The following is an 18,480-nucleotide window of genomic DNA, read 5'->3' as shown; positions in this document are numbered from 1 at the left end:
CATTGCTCACCATTCAAGACAAATAGCCTACTGACATCCATATCTGTCTTATGACTCTCAGCATTTTAAAGATCTGCAACCCTTTTCCATGGATCACCTTTTTCCAATGAAATTGATAGATTAGCAGAATGGGCAGACAATTGTCAACTGAAATTTCATACTGACAATTGTATGGTGATGAATTTGAGCAGAATGAATAGGAAGAAGCTTAATGGCACAGATTGAAACAGTGTGCAGGGTCAGAGGAACCTGGGGATCCATATACATAGATCTTCCAAGGCATCAGGGCTTCATAAATAGAGGTCAATTGCAGGGAAGTAATGTTGAACTTTTATAAAGCTCTGGGAGGTCACAACTAGATTGGTGCATCCAGTTCTGATCACTATTTTAGGATAGATGCGAAGGTCCTTGAGAACGTTCTGAGGAATTACCAGAATGGATCAAGGAATGAGGGAATTTAGCTACAAGGTTAAGTTGGAAATGCTGGGTTATTCTCCTAAGAGCAAAGGAGGTGAGGGGAGATTTGAGTATAAGTGTACAAGCTTATGACAGGTTTGGATAAGGTAAAGAAAAGTTGGTCCCATTAGCTGATTGTACAAGGACTAGGGGACACAGGTTTAAAGTTATGAGCAAGAGGTGCAGCGGCGGGGCAGGTGAGTGCAGGAAGGTGGAGGCGGGGGAAGATTGGGGGCATGAGGAAGAATCTTTTTTTCCACACAGATTATGGTAATGACCTGGAACTTGCTGCCTATGGGGTGGTGGAAGCAGAAGTGATTGATGATTTCAAAAGGAAATTGGACAGGCACTTGCAAGAAATAAACTTGCTGCACTATGGGATGGAGTGGGGTACTGGGACTGACTGAACTGCTCTACAGAGAGCGGGCATGGACTCGACAGGCCGAAATGTCTCTTTCTGCACTGTAGTGACTGTATTAAAGCAGCCTCTTCATAACTACTAGGTGGGAATCAACCTCATCTCTTTTCTTGGAACCAGTGGCAAGCTCCTCTTTAAAATAACTCGCATCAACTGTTTTTTTTTTGCCCATTATAACATCTGCTGAAGTCACTCCTAGTTTTCATGCTCTAAACTATACTCCCTCCCTCAACCAAACAAATGTCACAAAACATGTCTACATTAATGAAATAAAGAGGTCTACTAGTCAGAGGCTAGGAATCCTGCGGCGAGTAACTCATCTCCTGGTTCCCCATCTACAGGTCAGTAGTGTGTTGTAATACTCTCCACTTGCCTGGGTAAGTGCAGCTCCAACAACACTCAAGAAGCTCAACACCAACCAGGACAAAGCAGCCTGCTTGATTGGCAACCCTTCCACAAACATTCACTCCCTCCACCACTGATGCACAGTGGAAACAGTGTGTACCATCTACAAGATGTAGGAACTCACCAAGGCTCCTTCAGACATAACCTTCCAAACCCACGATCACTACCATCTAGAAGGACAAGGGCAGCAGAGAGATGGGAACACCACAACCTTGAAGTTTCCCTCCAAGTCATTCACTATCCTGACTTGGAAATATATTGCCATTCCTTCACTGTCACTGGGTCAAAATCCTAGAACTCCCTCCCTAACAGCACTGTGGGTGTACCTACACCACATGGACTGCAGTGGTTCAAGGAGGCAGCTCACCACCACCTTCTCAAGGGCAATTAGTGATGGGCAATAAATGCTGGCCTAGCCAGTAGCTCCCACATCCCATGAATGAATTAAAAAAACATTTTTTTTTTAAGTTTAAGGAATAAATGCTCATTTTACAGAAACATGCATGGTTATTGGCCCATCCAGTCCATGATGGCTCTTTCCAAGAACAATTTAGCCAGTTTCATTCTCCACCCTTTCCCTGTATTCTGCAATATTTTTCTCTTTTTAGCTGGCTGCCCAATTTTCTTTTGAACGCCACCTTTCTGCCTCTACCACAATCTCAGATAGTGCATTCCAGATCCTAACCACTCGCTGTGCAAAAAAGCTTATCCTCATGTCATCTTTGGTGCTTTTGCCAAATATCTTAAACTGGTGACCTCTGGTTCTCAACCCTTCCGCCAATGGGAACAGCTTCTCTCTATTTACTCTGTCTTGGTCCCTCATGATTTTGAACACCTCGTCAAATCTCTTCTCAACCTTCTCTTCTACAAGAAAAATGACCTCAACTTCTCCAACCTATCCACGTGACTGAAGTGCCTCACCCCAGAACCATTCGCCTGAATCTTTTCTGCACTCTCTCTAAAACCTTCACATCCTTCCTCAAGCTTATCAGCAAATTTAAATACATTACTGTTGGCCTCTCTGTCTAAGTCATTAGATTGTAAATAGCTGAGGCCCCAGTGCTAATTCTTGTGGCACTCCACTAGTCACAGCCTGCTAACTTAAAAATACCCCCATTTAACCCTCCGCTCCCTGGCTTATCTTCCCACCTTATCCCCATAACCTTACACATTCTTTCTTTTCAGATAGCAATCCAATTCTCTTTTGAATACCTTGATCGAAGCTGCCTCTGCCATCCTCTCAGGAAGTTCATTCCAGACTCCAACCACTCTCTGGGTGAAAATATTTTTCCTCACATCACGTTTACCAATTATTTTGAACTTGTGCCCTCTAGTTCATGATGGTCTCTTGAGTGGGAACAGTTTCCCACTACTTACCCTGCCCATATCCCTCAGGATCTTGAATACCTCAATCAAGTTTCCTCTCAGCTTCTTTTCTCCAAGAAAAAGAGTCCCAGGCTCTCCAATCTATTAAATGAATACTTTGCATCTGTCTTTACCAAGGAAGACGATGCTACCCAGGCCATGGCGAAAGACGAGGTGATTCAGACACTAGAAGAGTTTAAAATTGATAAGGATGAGATATTGGATAGGCTATCTGTACTAATAAGCTACCAGGACTGGATGTTAATAAGCTACCAGGACTGGATGAGATGCATCCAAAAATACTGAAGGAAATGAGAACTGAAATTACAGAGGCACGGGCCTTAATTTTTCAGCGTTCCTTAGACTTAGGAGTGGTGCCAGAGGACTGGAGAACTGCCATACCCTTGTTCAAAAAAGGGTGTAAAGATAAGCTCAGCAACTACAGGCCAAACAGTTGGCAGGGTGGGGAAACTTCTAAAATCAATAATTGGGGTCAGAATTAATTGTCACATGGACAAATGTAGTTCATTAAGAAAGACACCATGGATTGCTTAAGTGAAAATCATGTTTAACTAACTTGCTGGAGTTATTTTGAAGAGGTGACAGCGAGGGTTGATGAGGGCGATGCTGTTGATGTGGTCAACATAGATTTCCAAAAGGCATTTGACACAGTACTGCATGACAAACAAGTGAACAAAGTTATAGCTCATGGAATAAAAGAAAAAGTAGCATCATGGATACAAAATTGGCTGAGTGACTGGAATCAGAGAGTAGTGATTAATGGATGTTTTTCAGGCTGGAAGAAGGTTTGTAGTGGAATTCCCCAGTGGTCAGTGTTGGGACTCTTGCTTTTCAGAATCACAGAATCTTTACAATGCAGAAGGCGGCCATTTGGCCATTCGAGTCTGCACTGGCTCTCTGAAAGAGCATTCCATCTAGTCACACTCCCCTGCCTTATCCCTGTAACCTTGTACATTATTTATTTTCAGGTAGTAGTCCAATTCCCTTTGTAATACCTTGGGGTTAGTTAGCTCAGTTGTCTGGGTGGCTGGTTTGTGATGCAAAGGGCTACCAACTGCATGGGTTCAATTCCTTGTACTGGCTAAGGTCAGCCATGCCTTTTCAACCTTACCCCTTGCTGGAGGTGTGATGACCCTCGGGTTAAGCTCAACACCAGTTGTCTTTCTCTAATGATAGAGCAGCTCTGGGACTACAGTGACTTTCACTTTTTGAATACCTCGTTCAAACCTACCTCCACCACCCTCTCAGGAAGTTTGTTCCACACTCCAACCACCCTCTGGTTGAAAAAATTTTCCTCACATCACATTTACTCCTTTTGCCAATTATTATGAATCTGTGTCTTCTAGCTCTTGATGCTTTCTTGAATGGGAACAGTTTATCACTATTTACCCTGATTTTGAATACTTCTATCAAGTCTCCTCTCAGTCTTCTTTTCTCCAAGGAAAAGAGTCCCAACCTCTCCAATCTATCCTCATAGCTACTGTTCTTTGTCCCTGGAATCATTCTTGTGAATCTCCTTTGTACTCCCACCAACGCCTTCACATCCTTTTCAAGTATGGTGCCCAGAACCGAAGCCTAACTAGGATCTTATACAAATTCAACATGACCTCACTATTGTACTCAATGCCCCTATTAATAAAGCCTAAGACACTATATGTTTTATTAACTGCTCTCAACATGCCCTGACATCTTCAAAGACTTATGTATATATACATCGAGGGCCCTCTGTTCCTGCACTTCCTATAGAGTTTCTTTATTCTATACTGTTTCTCCATATTCTTCCTGCCAAAATGGGTCATCTCACACTTCTCTGCATTGAACTTCATCTGCCATATGTCTGCCCAATCCACCAATATGTCTATGTCCTTTTGAAGTTCACGACTATCCTCATCACGGTTGACAATGTTTTCAATCTTTGTATCATCTGCAAATACTGAAATCATGCCCTGAACACCACAGTCGAGGTGATTAATATGTCAGGAAGAGCAAGAGATCCCTGACCCCTGGGGAACTCCACTACAAGCCTTCCTCCAATCTGAAAAACAACAATTTATCACTACTCTCTGTTTCCTGTCACTTAGCCAATTTCTTATCCAATTGCCTTTAATTCATGAACTAGAATTTTGCTTAAAAGTCTGTGTGGTAGTGTATTAAATGCCTTTTGAAAATACATATACACCACGTCAACAGCGTCGTCCTTATCAGCGTTCCTGCAGACGTGATCATCGAGGGCACTTTGTGCCATCACGACTTTCCACATCCCACAGGATGCATATTCCACATGGCCGAGTTGCACTGACATACCTTAAACTTCATGTGAAATGTTTACTAAAGTATGGTATAATATAATAACTCACCTATCACTCACCAATCATTTCCTCTGTGCCAAGTCCAGAAAGGCCTATACTTACCAACCAAACAACCTACGGGACTCCTGTGACATCATTTTGTTTCCCCCAGTCACGCTGTTTACAACCTCCTGACTGCCTATCCACTCGCGCTGCTGTCAACCTGCCGACTGCATCTCTGCTCGTGCTGCTTTCAACCTGCCGACAACCTCTCCACTTGCGCTGCTTTCTACCTGCCAACTGCCTCTCCATTCACGCTTTCTACCTGCCGACTGCCTCTCCATTCATGCTTTCTACTTGCCGACTGCCTCTCCATTCACGCTTTCTACCTGCTGACTGCGTCTCCGTTCGCGCTGCTTTCTACCTCCCGGCAGCCTCTCCACCCATGCTGCTTTCTACCTCCCGACTGCCTCTCTGCCCGCGCTGCTTTCTACAACCCAAATTCCTCCCCGCCCGCGCTGCTTTCTACCTCCCGACAGCCTCTCCATTCACTCTGCTTTCAATCTCCATACTAATATATTACTCCTAATTCTATGCACCTTTATCTTGCAGATTAGCCTTTTGTGTGGCACTTTATTGAATTCCCTTTATTTACCCTACTAGATACATCCTCAAAATGTTCTAATAAATTTGTCAAACATAATTTCCCTTCCATAAAATATGCTGACTTTGATCATACTATGATTTTCTAAGAGCACTAAGGCTTTCTTAAGAATAGATTCCAGCATTTTCTCAACAACTAATGTCAGACTATCTGGGCTCTGGTTCCTCGTTTTCTCTCTCCCCTTCTTGAATAGCAATGTTACATTTGCTAACTTTCAACCTGTTGAGGCCATTCTATAATCTAGGTAGTTTTGAAAAACCTTAAAATTTATAGAACACAGAAGTTACAACAGGCAGTGCACTATTATTTTTCCTCATTCTCACAGCTTGTCAAAAGAACTCAAAATAAACAAAAGCAAAAAGTGCTGGAAAAATTCAGCGGGTCTGACAGCACCTGTGGAGAATAAGACAGAGTTAACGTTTCGAGTCCGTATGACTCTTCTTCAGAACTGGCGTTCTGGAGTTTTTCCAGCACTTTTTGTTTTTGTTTCAGATTTCCAGCATCCGCAGTATTTTGCCTTGAACTCAAAATAAATGTTATCCTAATAAAGCTTTTGAAAATAGTTGTCTAAGTTTTATTCAAACATCGAAAAGCAATTAAAACTGTTAGCTGATAAAGAAAATTACCCCAGCAATTCATCTGCAATAGTCTGGGAAATTAGGAATGTTCTATATACTCAAATTGATTAAATATTTACTCCCCACAATTTCTGTTTGAATGTTTGCACGATCGCTTGCCCTTCCCCACACTGTGTGCTGTCTCTCATATCTTCCTTTCCCTAATCTAGCTGTCGGCAATGAAATTGGTTAATGCCTCTGTTTACTTCGTGAATCACACCTGTATGTCTGAGAGAGCTGTCTGAGTTTTCTTTCTCTGGTCTCTCTGCACATGTTTGCATAAGTTCCTCCACTCATCTGTCATGGTTCACTTTTCCTCAAACCCCCAGCTTGTCAGTGACTGATAAATATAACATAGGGGATTTCCTATATACCGTTCAGAACATATATATACATACACATATGTTCATTATCGTGTGTAATATATAGGTAGAGACAGACACACTGCTTATGTGACTCTGCACTCCGGTCTGTCAGAGTCAGGCAGTCTGCGCCCAGGCCTGTTTTGACCGCGTTCTTCCATCATATCCCGCAGACCCCCTCCCTCTGCCCCCCTCCCTCTGCCCTACCTCCAGTTCCTGGATCTCACACTGCTCCAGCAGTTTGCTGAATCCCAGCGAGTTTTCCGCCATCACCGCAGTGGGCATCTTACCAACTTCTCCCCACCTCACTCCCCTCCCGTACTTCCACTTCCGGGCTACAAGCCAGAGGTCACAAAGCGCGGCTCCTGCTCCCTCAGCACCGCCCTGGTGGCTTGGAGGAGTCCGTGCAGGATTTTGCAGTTGTTGTTCCAGGTCAAGCTCTGCAACTTGATCTTGACGAAGCAATTGTTGGAGTGACTGTTCATATTATTACAAACCTATTTAAAAATAGCGAACAGCCTTAATTTTTGTCAGTGACACACTTTCATACAATTAAGCAAAAGAGAAGGAGGCTTGGTGAGTCTCCTCCGATCGACCAAGACAGCAGAAGCGTTGTTTCAGCATGCCGGTGGTTTCACGACGTTCCTGGTGGCTCCATGGCTCTTTTTATACGACTGTTCTTGTCTGGTCATGTGGCAGAGAGAAGTCATGAGCCATAAGACATTTGTACAGTGGGGTAGTGTTTGTCCCTACACTGTCACCTGGTTGTTCTTGGAGCCGTGAAGGTGTCGGGTACAGCAGACTGACACAGAATGAAGGCAATGTGACAGCTGCCAGGATAGTGGGCCTTCACCGACATGATGTACTGTGCATGGTCACACCAACTGCCGTTCAATTAAGTGGTCACACACCAACTGCCGTCCAAATTAAGTAGTTGTGGTTCCTATTACTCTCCCCATTGTGATGGGAAGCCCACAGGGCCATGTGCATGCAGTTGATGGCGCCCAACCTACCCCAACGGAAAACCTGCTCTACTGCAAAGCCAGATGCCCTCTCCCTGCTGAGAGAGAAAATGATGTGTTTACCTGTCTGGCAAAGCTGGCCTTCGCTGCCATTCTGGGAGATGTTTCATCTGCCCCCGCCACCCCATCCCATCTTGTCCCGTCTGGAAATATCTGACGTGTAGAAGTTCAACACCATTATGACGTTTACAGCTACTAACAGCGCCATCCGAACCCTGGCGTGAAATCCTAAGTTGTGTTCCACATCTGCGACCACCTCCTTGTTGAACCCGAGTAATCTCTGGGATTGCTCTTGGGTATTTTTTTTTCTTATTCTTTCATGGGATGTAGATGTCGCTGGCAAGGCCAGCATTTGTTGCCCATCCCTAATTGTCCCTGAACTGAGTGGCTTGTTTGGCCATTTCAGAGGGCATTTAGAAGTCAACCACATGCTCTGGAGTCACATGTAGGCCAGACTGAGTAAGGACAGCAGATTTCCTTCCCTAAAGAGGCATTAGTGAACCAGATGGATTTTTACAACAATCGATGGTTGTCATGGTCATCATCACTGAGACTATCCCAGATTTAATAATTGAATTTAAATTCCACCAGCTGGTGAGATTTGAACCCATATTCCCAGAGCATTAGCCCAGGCCTCTGAAATACTAGCCCAGTGACATTACCACTACACCACAGTTTCCCCAGGGTTAGATAGTCATGGCAGGGAAGATGGTATGCTGTAACTGCAGAATGTAGGAGTTTGAGGAGAGCATTGTGATCTCAGACAATCATATCTGTGGTAATCATATCTGTCATCAGCTCGAGTCCAAGCTGCAGACATGTGCTAGGCATCAGGGAAGGGGAGAGTTACCTGCACACTTTGGGCTGAATTTTCCCCGCTCAATGGTGTTGGGCTTGGAAGCAGTAGGACCAGGAAAATAACGGGGAGCCATGTTATAATGGCACCCCAATGAGTTCCCACTGCCAGGGAAGTTTCCAAGGGGCAGCCTGTGAAATGGATTGGTTGCCCGCTAAATGGAGGCAGACAGCCAATTGCAAATTTAAGGCCCCAATTAGGGTCAATTTAGAAGAGTCCCGAGCATTTTGCCAGTGATGAAGCAACTATCCACTGCACACAGAAACCACCAGCTTCATGTAAGCAGCCTGCTAGTCATTGGATGCTTGCATTCTTGGGCCTGCCTCTGCAGCGCCCATCTCTCCCATTGGGATTGCCAAGTCTCTAGAGCAGCCAGCTGTCTGATTGAGAGGGCAAGTAGGAGCATGAGAGTACTTATGTTCGGAGCCGTACTCTGGACGTAGCAGGAATGAATGACAATGCCAAGTAATCTGTTAAAACAAGTTTATTGAATATTGAATGATGATTACTATAATAATAATGATACGGCATTTATAATTGATCATGTAAAAAAGAAAGAAGTAAAAAGGATAACTTTATTGAAAAGAGAAAGAATTTTATAAATATATCATAAGAAAAGATAGTTTTTTGTTAAAGCACAAGCAATAACCCCAAATTGGTCTATTCCACGACAACTCTCCAAAATGGATAACTCCAAATTAGATTGTTCCATGACAGCACCCTAAATTGGTAAAATTTCCCCTTATACATACATTACCAAGTGTTTAAGTAACCATATGGAGGTGGACTCTTCAGCCAGTCCCTTTCTCCATAGTATTAAGTGGTTGACTATTCCCCTCCAGCTGCAGCCCCGAATCCTGGAAGCAGTGTCCCTTTATGCCAAATTTCTGGCTCCATTCCAACCTTTCAAGGCCTTGTTCAGACGCTCTCAAAACAAATCCGGTAAACATAAACCCTTATCAATTTTTCTCACATGCACTGCAAGGCTTCGTAATATTCAAGTTGTTTACACATCTTTTGATGGTGTCTCCCCATCTGCCATCAATCAGGTTGTATGTCCATCAATCAAACTCCATCTTCTGATTCCACACATAGGGTTGACCACCCCATGTAAGGCTACTCATTGCCCTGGCTTGTAGTTCAAGGGTAATTGGGATCAATGCAGAAAGAACAGTGCCTCTTTTTAAACAATGGAAAAATAACTTTGTCTTTTTTCTAGATGCCCCACTAAAAAACAATGTTCAGTCAAAACAACAGCTGTGAATATGGTATGCAAGAAAAATCCTTGGGAAAGTGTCAAAATCTACAGTTAACAATATTACTGATTATATAATTGATCAATAATTAAAGCACAATCACACCCAGGTTTAAATCAGTGTCTACAAAGTAAGATTCATTAAAGGTTAATTTAAAAATCAAAAGTGAAGCAGGAATAAAATTACAAAAAAGTTAGTCATTGCCAGCTGTAGGCCTACAGGCAATATCGGGAGCTCACCCACCATCCTTAAAAGGACAGCAAGCTTAGAGGCAATCACTTAGGAGGAAAATTAATCTGGCTTTCACAAAGTGCAGGTTTGGAATCCCATTTGGTCCTGACATTTGGGTTTCAAAGCCTGCAGGAAAATCCTTCCCTTTGTTCCAGGAGACAGTCACACCCCTTAAGTTCATTACAACTTTAGATTTGGTCAATGGTCAGGGACAGCAGGCTTTGACTGCAGGTTAGGCAAGTACCCAGGGGATTCAGGATGATTGTAGGGTCTCAGTCCTTGACGTTGTCCAATAGGTATGAGGTACTTGCAACCTGTTTGAATGAAAACAGATGGGTGGGAAGGACTGCAAAATTCCTAGGAATGTTGTTCCCCGTCTTCCACTAGATCTGCCGCCAAGAGGGCGCTTCCAGGCAACTGGCCTATTCCCACTGAAAATTCCAGTCTGCCTCTGATATTTGGCCTGAATTGGCCGTTTACTTACCTGAATTGGCCACTCACCACTTGTAGGTGGGTAGCCCTTCTGCCACCATCCCACCTCATGGAAAATGAAGTTCTCGCCAGCTTGCCTCCATACTCAGCCTAAATGGGGGTGAAAATTCAGTCCATTGTTGCAGGGTGGCCAAGGTTTGGAAACAAAATTTCAAAAAGACAGAATAGAAAAGGAGGAGGAGTAACCCTGGTAATAAAGGGTGACATAAGGACAGTCATAAAAAAGGATCTTGGATCAAAAGACCAGGAAGTAGAATCACTATGGGTGGAATTGGGAATGGAAGAGGTCAGAAAAAGCTGGTGGGAATAGTTTATAGGCCCCCAAACAGTAATGATATCAATGGACAGAGCATTAAGCAAGAAATATGTGGCACTTTTGACAAAAAAAACTGTAATAATCAAGCAAGACTTTAATCTTTTTTATTTTTTCATTGGATGTGGACGTTGCTGGCAAGGCTAACAGTTGTTGCCCATCCCTGACTGCCCTTGAACTGAGTGGCTTGCTAGACCATTTCAGAGGGCAATTATGAGTCAGCCACATTACTGTGAATCTGGAGTTACCTCACCCCCTGTGAGAGTGCCTGTTGGTGTGTGTGGGTGAGGGTGAATGAGAACCCTGAGACTGGGAGTGAACCAAACACACACTCTCACCTCCCTCTCTTTCACATACACACACTCACCTCTCTGTCTCCCTCTCTCTCTCACACACACCTCTGTCTCTCACACGCACACTCACCCCACTCTCTCACACACACACACGCAAAAACACACCCCTCTCTCACTCACACACTCACCCCCTTGCCCACCCCCCTCATCTGTCCTCTACCCATTGCCCGCCCTCACCCCCTAACACAGGCTTGCCCAACCGCCCGCCCTCACACAGACTCACCCACTCACCGCCCTCACACAGCCTCACCCACTCACCCGCCCTCACACAGGCTCACACACACTCACTCACCCATCCTCATACACACTCATTCACCCATCCTCACATACTCACCCATCCTCACATACACACTCACTCACTCACCCTCACACACACTCATTCACTCCCCCACCTTCACACTCTCACTCAGCCATCCTCTCACACTCACTCAACCATCCTCACACACATGCACTCACCCATCCTGACACACATGCACTCACCCATCCTCACACACTCATTCACTCCCCCACCTTCACACTCTCACTCAGCCATCCTCTCACACTCACTCAACCATCCTCACACACATGCACTCACCCATCCTCACACATTCACTCACCCACCTTCACACACTCTCACTCAGCCATCCTCACACACTCACTCACCCATCCTCACACACACTCATTCACTCACCCACCCTCTCACTCCTCACCCATCCTCACACTCACTCAGCCATCCTCTCACACACATCCATCTTCACACAGACTCACTCACTCACCCATCCTCAGACATACTCATTCATTCACCCATCCTCACACACTCACTCAGCCATTCTCTCACACACTCTTCTTCACACACACTCATTCATTCACCCATCCTCACGCACTCACTCACTCCTCACCCATCCTCACACACTTACCCTCACCCACTTAATCAGCTGAGGGGTTTGGGGGACAGGTGCAATGAGAGCAGAGGAGAGACCTGGAGCGAGACCTGAGGCCTAGAGGCACCCAAATGCGGGTGCCTGCCAAGAAGAACACCAAGAGCAGTGGGGGGGAGGAGCAGGGAGAGCCAAGAGGGAGGTGGCCAGAGCCAGGGGAAAGTGGCCGTAGCCAGGAAGAAGAATCCGGTGTCATTGGCTAGGCCAACGTTTGTTGCCCAACCATAATTGCCCTTGAGAAGGCGATGATAAGTGGTGCTTTCTTGAACCACTGCAGTCCATGTGGTGTAGGAACACCCACAGTGATGTTAGGAAGGGAGTTCCAGGATTTTGGCCCAGTGATGTTGAAAGAATGGCAATTTTTTTGTGCAAAAATATACTTTATTCATAAAATATCTGAAAGAACATTAAAAAACCTTTCAAAATGTCCATCGCAAAAAGTGTAATAATATTCATTTCCACATCGATCATATCGCACTGTGAGGTGCTTCAGTACAATCAATAACATTACAAACATTTCAAAATGGTCATTACAGACAGTGCAATGGTATTTAAAATGCCTACTAGATCACATTGCGCTCTGAGGTGTTTCAATACAATTGTGATACATGTAATATTCACTGAATACATTCAATGTGAGTCATACAATTCCTAGCCTCTCGGTGCACTATGGCTGAAAGGTCTTAGATAGCGACCTTTCCCCATAGTGCCATTGTGGTGGCTGCCCCAAGCTTTAGTGCGTCCCTCAGCACGCAGTCCTGGACCTTGGAATGTGCCAGTCTGCATGCAACACAGTACTCCAGATGTAGTCTCACCAAGGCCCTGTACAGCTGCAGTAAAACTTCCCTAAAAAGTTATAAAGGTTTAAAAAATAGTTAAATGGAATGTAGTTGTGGTCAGGGACAGTATAGTTAGAGGGATAGGCATGGTTCTCTTCAGCTGAGAGAGTGAGTCCCAAAGGCTGTGTTAGCCTGCCCGGTGCCAGAGTTAAGGGCATTTCCTTGGGGCTGGAGAGTAACTTGGAGTGGGAAGGGAGAATCCAGTTGTCAGGGTTCACGTGGGAACCAATAACATAGCTAGGACTATGAAAGAAGTTCTACTAAGGGAGAGGCTAGGGGCTAAATTAAAAAGCAAAACCCAAAGTTAAGGAGTTGAGGAGGAATTTCTTCACTCAGAGAGTCATTAATCTTTGGAATTCTCTTCCCCAGTGAGCAGTGGAGCTTAGACCATTATTTATATTCAGGGCTGAGATAGACACATTTTTGATCTACAAGGGAGTCAAGGTTTATAGTAGGCCAGCAGGAGAATGGAGTTGGGGCCATGATCCGATCAGCCATGATCTTATTAAATGACAGAGCATTTTTCATGTTCCCTGGCTATATATTTGGAATGCCAGAGCATGTACAGCTGTAGTGGGTTCACAAAATTATGTTGTGTAAGTTCAAGGCTCATCATGCTGCAGGAATCAATGTCAGTTTATTTATGCTGATGAGGCACCCTTAAGTGCAGCTCCTGAGATTGAGATATTTTCTGAATTGCAAGTCCATAGCAGTTCTCTGAGCTGATCACAGTCCCTGGAGAAAGAAACAACTGTAATACCTGAAATAGTTAGTCAAACACTAACCAGATCTGGAAGGCTGTGTAAGCCTCCATCTCTGTTGAAGGACCATTTGTTGCTATAGTGCCTGCTAATGATTGCTTGTGTTATTTGAGTTGAATTTCAGAGCTCCTCTATCAGTGTGCCTTTTTTTGAATTCTGAAGTAGATAGTGTATTTTTTCTTCGTTGGGAAAGCTGTTGGGTGTGAAGTGTATAGCATCTGAGCTGTGAGATTATGTATCTGATCAGATGATGAGTTAGGCAATTCTTCTCTGCCTTGCTTTCTTTCCTCTGGATTTGAGTCAACGAGCCCCTCCCTCTCATCCGGGGTTTAATATCAACTCCAATACATCTATGGAACTGTCATAAAAAGGAAAAATTCAGTTCTGATAATAGCCACCAGATGGAGCGCTCTGACCAAATTCAATAATCCATTAATAATCCTTCCCAGTTTCTTTAAAAAGTCTTCCAAGGAGTTAGCAGTTGTTATCTTACAAAAAAATATTGGCCAGGAATTTTCTCAGGGTTTTCTGTTCCTCTTCTACTACTGTTTTTGCCAGAGATGCTGTATTTTGGGAGAAGTTATGGCAGTGATCAGGAACAACTCCAAGGAAATTTCCAGCTGTCAATTATCAAAATAACCAACAAATGATTTATTTTTTTGAAACAGGAGTTCAACCCCTAAAGTGTGTGTCTACACAACCTCATTCTGAAGTTGCTACGGACTTTGTCACCTCACATGATTATGAGATAATTATGGATTAGGAAGATCTTTACCATAACATTAAAATGAATGCAAACATTGTTGAATTAGTCTCCCTCGTCATCTGATAATGGACAGAAGCTGACCAAATTTCTTGACTTCTTTAGTTAATGAAACACAAATCCAGGATAAGAGAGAAAACAATGAGCTCCAGAGGAGTTTAGGGGAATTACTGAGTGGGGAGCCACGGAGCTCCAGGTGTTGGGGTCATTCTCATTTATACGATAGGCCAAGATTCAGAAGATTGGATTCTGTTCCATAATCTCACCTCAAAATCAGGTGGAATAGCAGTGAGAATGAGGCAGTATTTTGGCAATGTGGCTTATTTCTGCCTCACTGCCCAACATACATTTTACACATACATACACGAGTTCTGTTGAAGGGTCATGAGGAATCGAAACGTCAACTCTTTTCTTCTCCGCCGATGCTGCCAGACCTGTTGAGTTTTTCCAGGTAATTCTGTTTTTGTTTTGGATTTCCAGCATCCGCAGTAGTTTTTTGTTTTTATACATTTTCCTCTCTCCCTCTTTCACCCCTGGTCCCCACTGCATGGAAATGGCCCCAGGTTGCTTGTAGAATTTCCCTTCCTGTTATTTCCTGGGATGACTTGTTAAAAGTGGCAGTAGGCCGGCTCCAAGAAAGGAGAGGAGTGGAGTTAGGATTTCTCTGTAATAAATTAAGGTAGGTTTTAAGATCTTCCTTCTGCATAATTATCTCATGAGATGTTAACAAATTATCCTTTTAAAAGGTTTTTATTTTAGCTGTAGCAAAGCAGGAGCTTTTTGTTAAAATTCCCTTCTTATTTCAGTCATTGCGTTGAGGTGAAAACATGTTGGACAAAAGGTGCCAATCTGTGTTGGGTTTGCTGAGCCCAGTCGGCAAGGCAGTTGGGCATCTGGGGTTGAGTTTTTCACCCCAAAGATGGAGAAAGGAAAGGTCAGTCAGGGTTATCTCTAATTCCTAAACACTGATCATTACTAGAGATGTGGGTAATTGCTGAAGATGTCCATCAGTTGGTGTTTCCATCTGCCCCACTCTCCTGATCAAACAACACTGACTTCAGAAGGTTAGCATGAAGAATGCCCACTTGACACCAATGGATTTTCAGTGTCCATGGAACTGTATAAGGCCGAGACACAAAATTAGACTTGTGCAATGTAAACTATATGTGAGATGCCGTTTGATTGACACACCTTTAACATTCAGTGTCTTCACCACCAGTGCAATGTCGCTGCAGTACGTACTACCTATAGGATGCACTGCAGCGTCGTGCCAAGGCTTCTTCAGCAACATGCTTGTTGTAATCCCCTTAGAGACCAAAAACGTTTTAAAAACGGTTTCAATTCCCTGCGACAGGCTTAAAGGAATTGCACAACAAGATTTCAAGTTTTTAAAGACTTTTACTTTAACAAACTAAAAACGTTACTTAGTAGGCAGCTAATACTGTAAACTACAGACAGGCATTCCTTATTAGATTAACACTACTGATAGCCCCTCGCCATGTCCATGCATTATGCTGCAATCTCAGCAGAATTGTCATATTTAGAGGATTTATGCATGGAAGCAGAGAGCATACCTGTGGTATTAAATGAATACTTTGCATCTTTCTTTACCAAGGAAGATGATGCTACCCGGCCATGGAGAAAGACAAGGTGATTCAGACACTAGAAGAGTTTAAAATTGATAAGGATGAGATATTGGATAGGCTATCTGTACTTAATGTTAATAAGCTACCAGGACTGGATGAGATGCATCCAAAAATACTGAAGGAAATGAGAACTGAAATTACAGAGGCACGGGCCTTAATTTTTCAGCGTTCCTTAGACTTAGGAGTGGTGCCAGAGGACTGGAGAACTGCCATACCCTTGTTCAAAAAAGGGTGTAAAGATAAGCTCAGCAACTACAGGCCAAACAGTTGGCAGGGTGGGGAAACTTCTAAAATCAATAATTGGGGTCAGAATTAATTGTCACATGGACAAATGTAGTTCATTAAGGAAAGACACCATGGATTGCTTAAGTGAAAATCATGTTTAACTAACTTGCTGGAGTTATTTTGAAGAGGTGACAGTGAGGGTTGATGAGGGCGATGCTGTTGATGTGGTCAACATAGATTTCCAAAAGGCATTTGACACAGTACTGCATGACAAACAAGTGAACAAAGTTATAGCTCATGGAATAAAAGAAAAAGTAGCATCATGGATACAAAATTGGCTGAGTGACTGGAATCAGAGAGTAGTGATTAATGGATGTTTTTCAGGCTGGAAGAAGGTTTGTAGTGGAATTCCCCAGTGGTCAGTGTTGGGACTCTTGCTTTTCAGAATCACAGAATCTTTACAATGCAGAAGGCGGCCATTTGGCCATTCGAGTCTGCACTGGCTCTCTGAAAGAGCATTCCATCTAGTCACACTCCCCTGCCTTATCCCTGTAACCTTGTACATTATTTATTTTCAGGTAGTAGTCCAATTCCCTTTGTAATACCTTGAGGTTAGTTAGCTCAGTTGTCTGGATGGCTGGGTTGTGATACGAAGGGCTACCAACTGTATGGGTTCAATTCCTTGTACTGGCTAAGGTCAGCCATGCCTTTTCAACCTTACCCCTTGCTGGAGGTGTGATGACCCTCGGGTTAAGCTCAACACCAGTTGTCTTTCTCTAATGATAGAGCAGCTCTGGGACTACAGTGACTTTCACTTTTTGAATACCTCGTTCAAACCTACCTCCACCACCCTCTCAGGAAGTTTGTTCCACACTCCAACCACCCTCTGGTTGAAAAAATTTTCCTCACATTACATTTATTTCTTTTGCCAATTATTTTGAATCTGTGTCTTCTAGCTCTTGATGCTTTCTTGAATGGGAACAGTTTATCACTATTTACCCTGTCAATACCTCAGGATTTTGAATACTTCTATCAAGTCTCCTCTCAGTCTTCTTTTCTCCAAGGAAAAGAGTCCCAACCTCTCCAATCTATCCTCATAGCTACAGTTCTTTATCCCTGGAATCATTCTTGTGAATCTCCTCTGTACTCTTGCCAATACCTTCACATCCTTCAAGTATGGTGCCCAGAACTGAATTCAGTACTCCAGATGAGGTCTAATTAGTATCTTATAAAAGTTCAACATTACCTCCTTACTCCTGTACTCAATGCCCCTCTTAATAAAGGCTAAGATACTATATGATTTATTAACTGCTCTCTCATAATGCCCTGCCGTCTTCAATGACCTGTGTACATATACACCCAGGTCCCTTTGGTCCTGCACCTCCTTTAGAGTCTCTCCCTTTATTTATACTGTCTCACCATATTCTTCCTGCCAAAATGGATCACCTCACACTTCTCTGCATTGAACTTCAGCTGCCACTTGTCTGACCAATCCACCAACAAATCCTTTTGAAGTTCAAGACTATCCTCATCACAGTTGACATTTCCAATCTTCGTATCATCTGCAAATTTTGGAATCATGCCCTGCACACCACAGTCTAAGTCATTAATATATTTCAGGGAGGGTGAAGGTCCCAACACTGGGAAACTTCACTACAAACCTTCCTCCAATCTGAAAAACAATCATTTATCACCACTCTGTTTCCTGTCACTCAGCCAATTTCTTATCAAGTGCCTACTTTCTCTTTTATTCCATGACCTAGAATTTTGCTCACAAGTCTGTTGAGTGGCACTGTATCAAATGCCTTTTGAAAATCCATATGCACCACATCAACAGTGTCTCCCTCATCAACCTTCTTTGTTACCTCTTCAAAAATCTCCAGCAAGTTAGTTAAACATGATTTTCCCTTAATGAATCCATGCTGGCTTTCCTTAATTATCCTGCACTTGTCTAAGTGACTATTGATTTTATCCCAAACTGACTGGTCTGTAATTGCCAGCTTTATCCTTGCGCCCCTTTTGAACAAGGGTGTAACATTCACAATTCTCCAGTCCTCTGGCACCTCCCCTGTGTCTAAGGAAGACTGGAAGATTATCACTAGTGCCTCTGCAATTCCACTCTCATTTCTGCTCAGTACCCTCGGATGCACCTCAAATGGTCCTGGTACCTTATCTATTTAAAGTAAAGATAACCTTTCTTAAATCTTCTC

At 43.5% G+C, this 18,480-nt stretch overlaps 1 protein-coding gene across 2 annotated transcripts in view; it reads right to left on the bottom strand.

Moving 5' to 3' along the window:
* The window catches only part of cops8 (COP9 signalosome subunit 8), a 91,691-nt gene extending 84,734 nt beyond the window's left edge, over positions 1–6,957 (bottom strand). For both annotated transcript variants that reach the window (XM_078551694.1, XM_078551695.1), the window contains exon 1: positions 6,804–6,957. In XM_078551694.1, coding sequence (XP_078407820.1) covers positions 6,804–6,881 — 78 coding nt within the window. In that variant the 5' untranslated portion in view covers positions 6,882–6,957. The remainder of the gene's footprint in view (positions 1–6,803) is intronic.
* Between the last annotated feature and the right edge of the window lie 11,523 nt (positions 6,958–18,480).

This window comes from Cetorhinus maximus, chromosome 11, assembly GCF_964194155.1.
Source record: "Cetorhinus maximus chromosome 11, sCetMax3.hap1.1, whole genome shotgun sequence".
Taxonomy (NCBI): Eukaryota; Metazoa; Chordata; class Chondrichthyes; order Lamniformes; family Cetorhinidae; genus Cetorhinus; species Cetorhinus maximus.
Note: the sequence above shows the minus strand (reverse complement) of the source record. Positions and strands in the feature narration are given on the sequence as shown.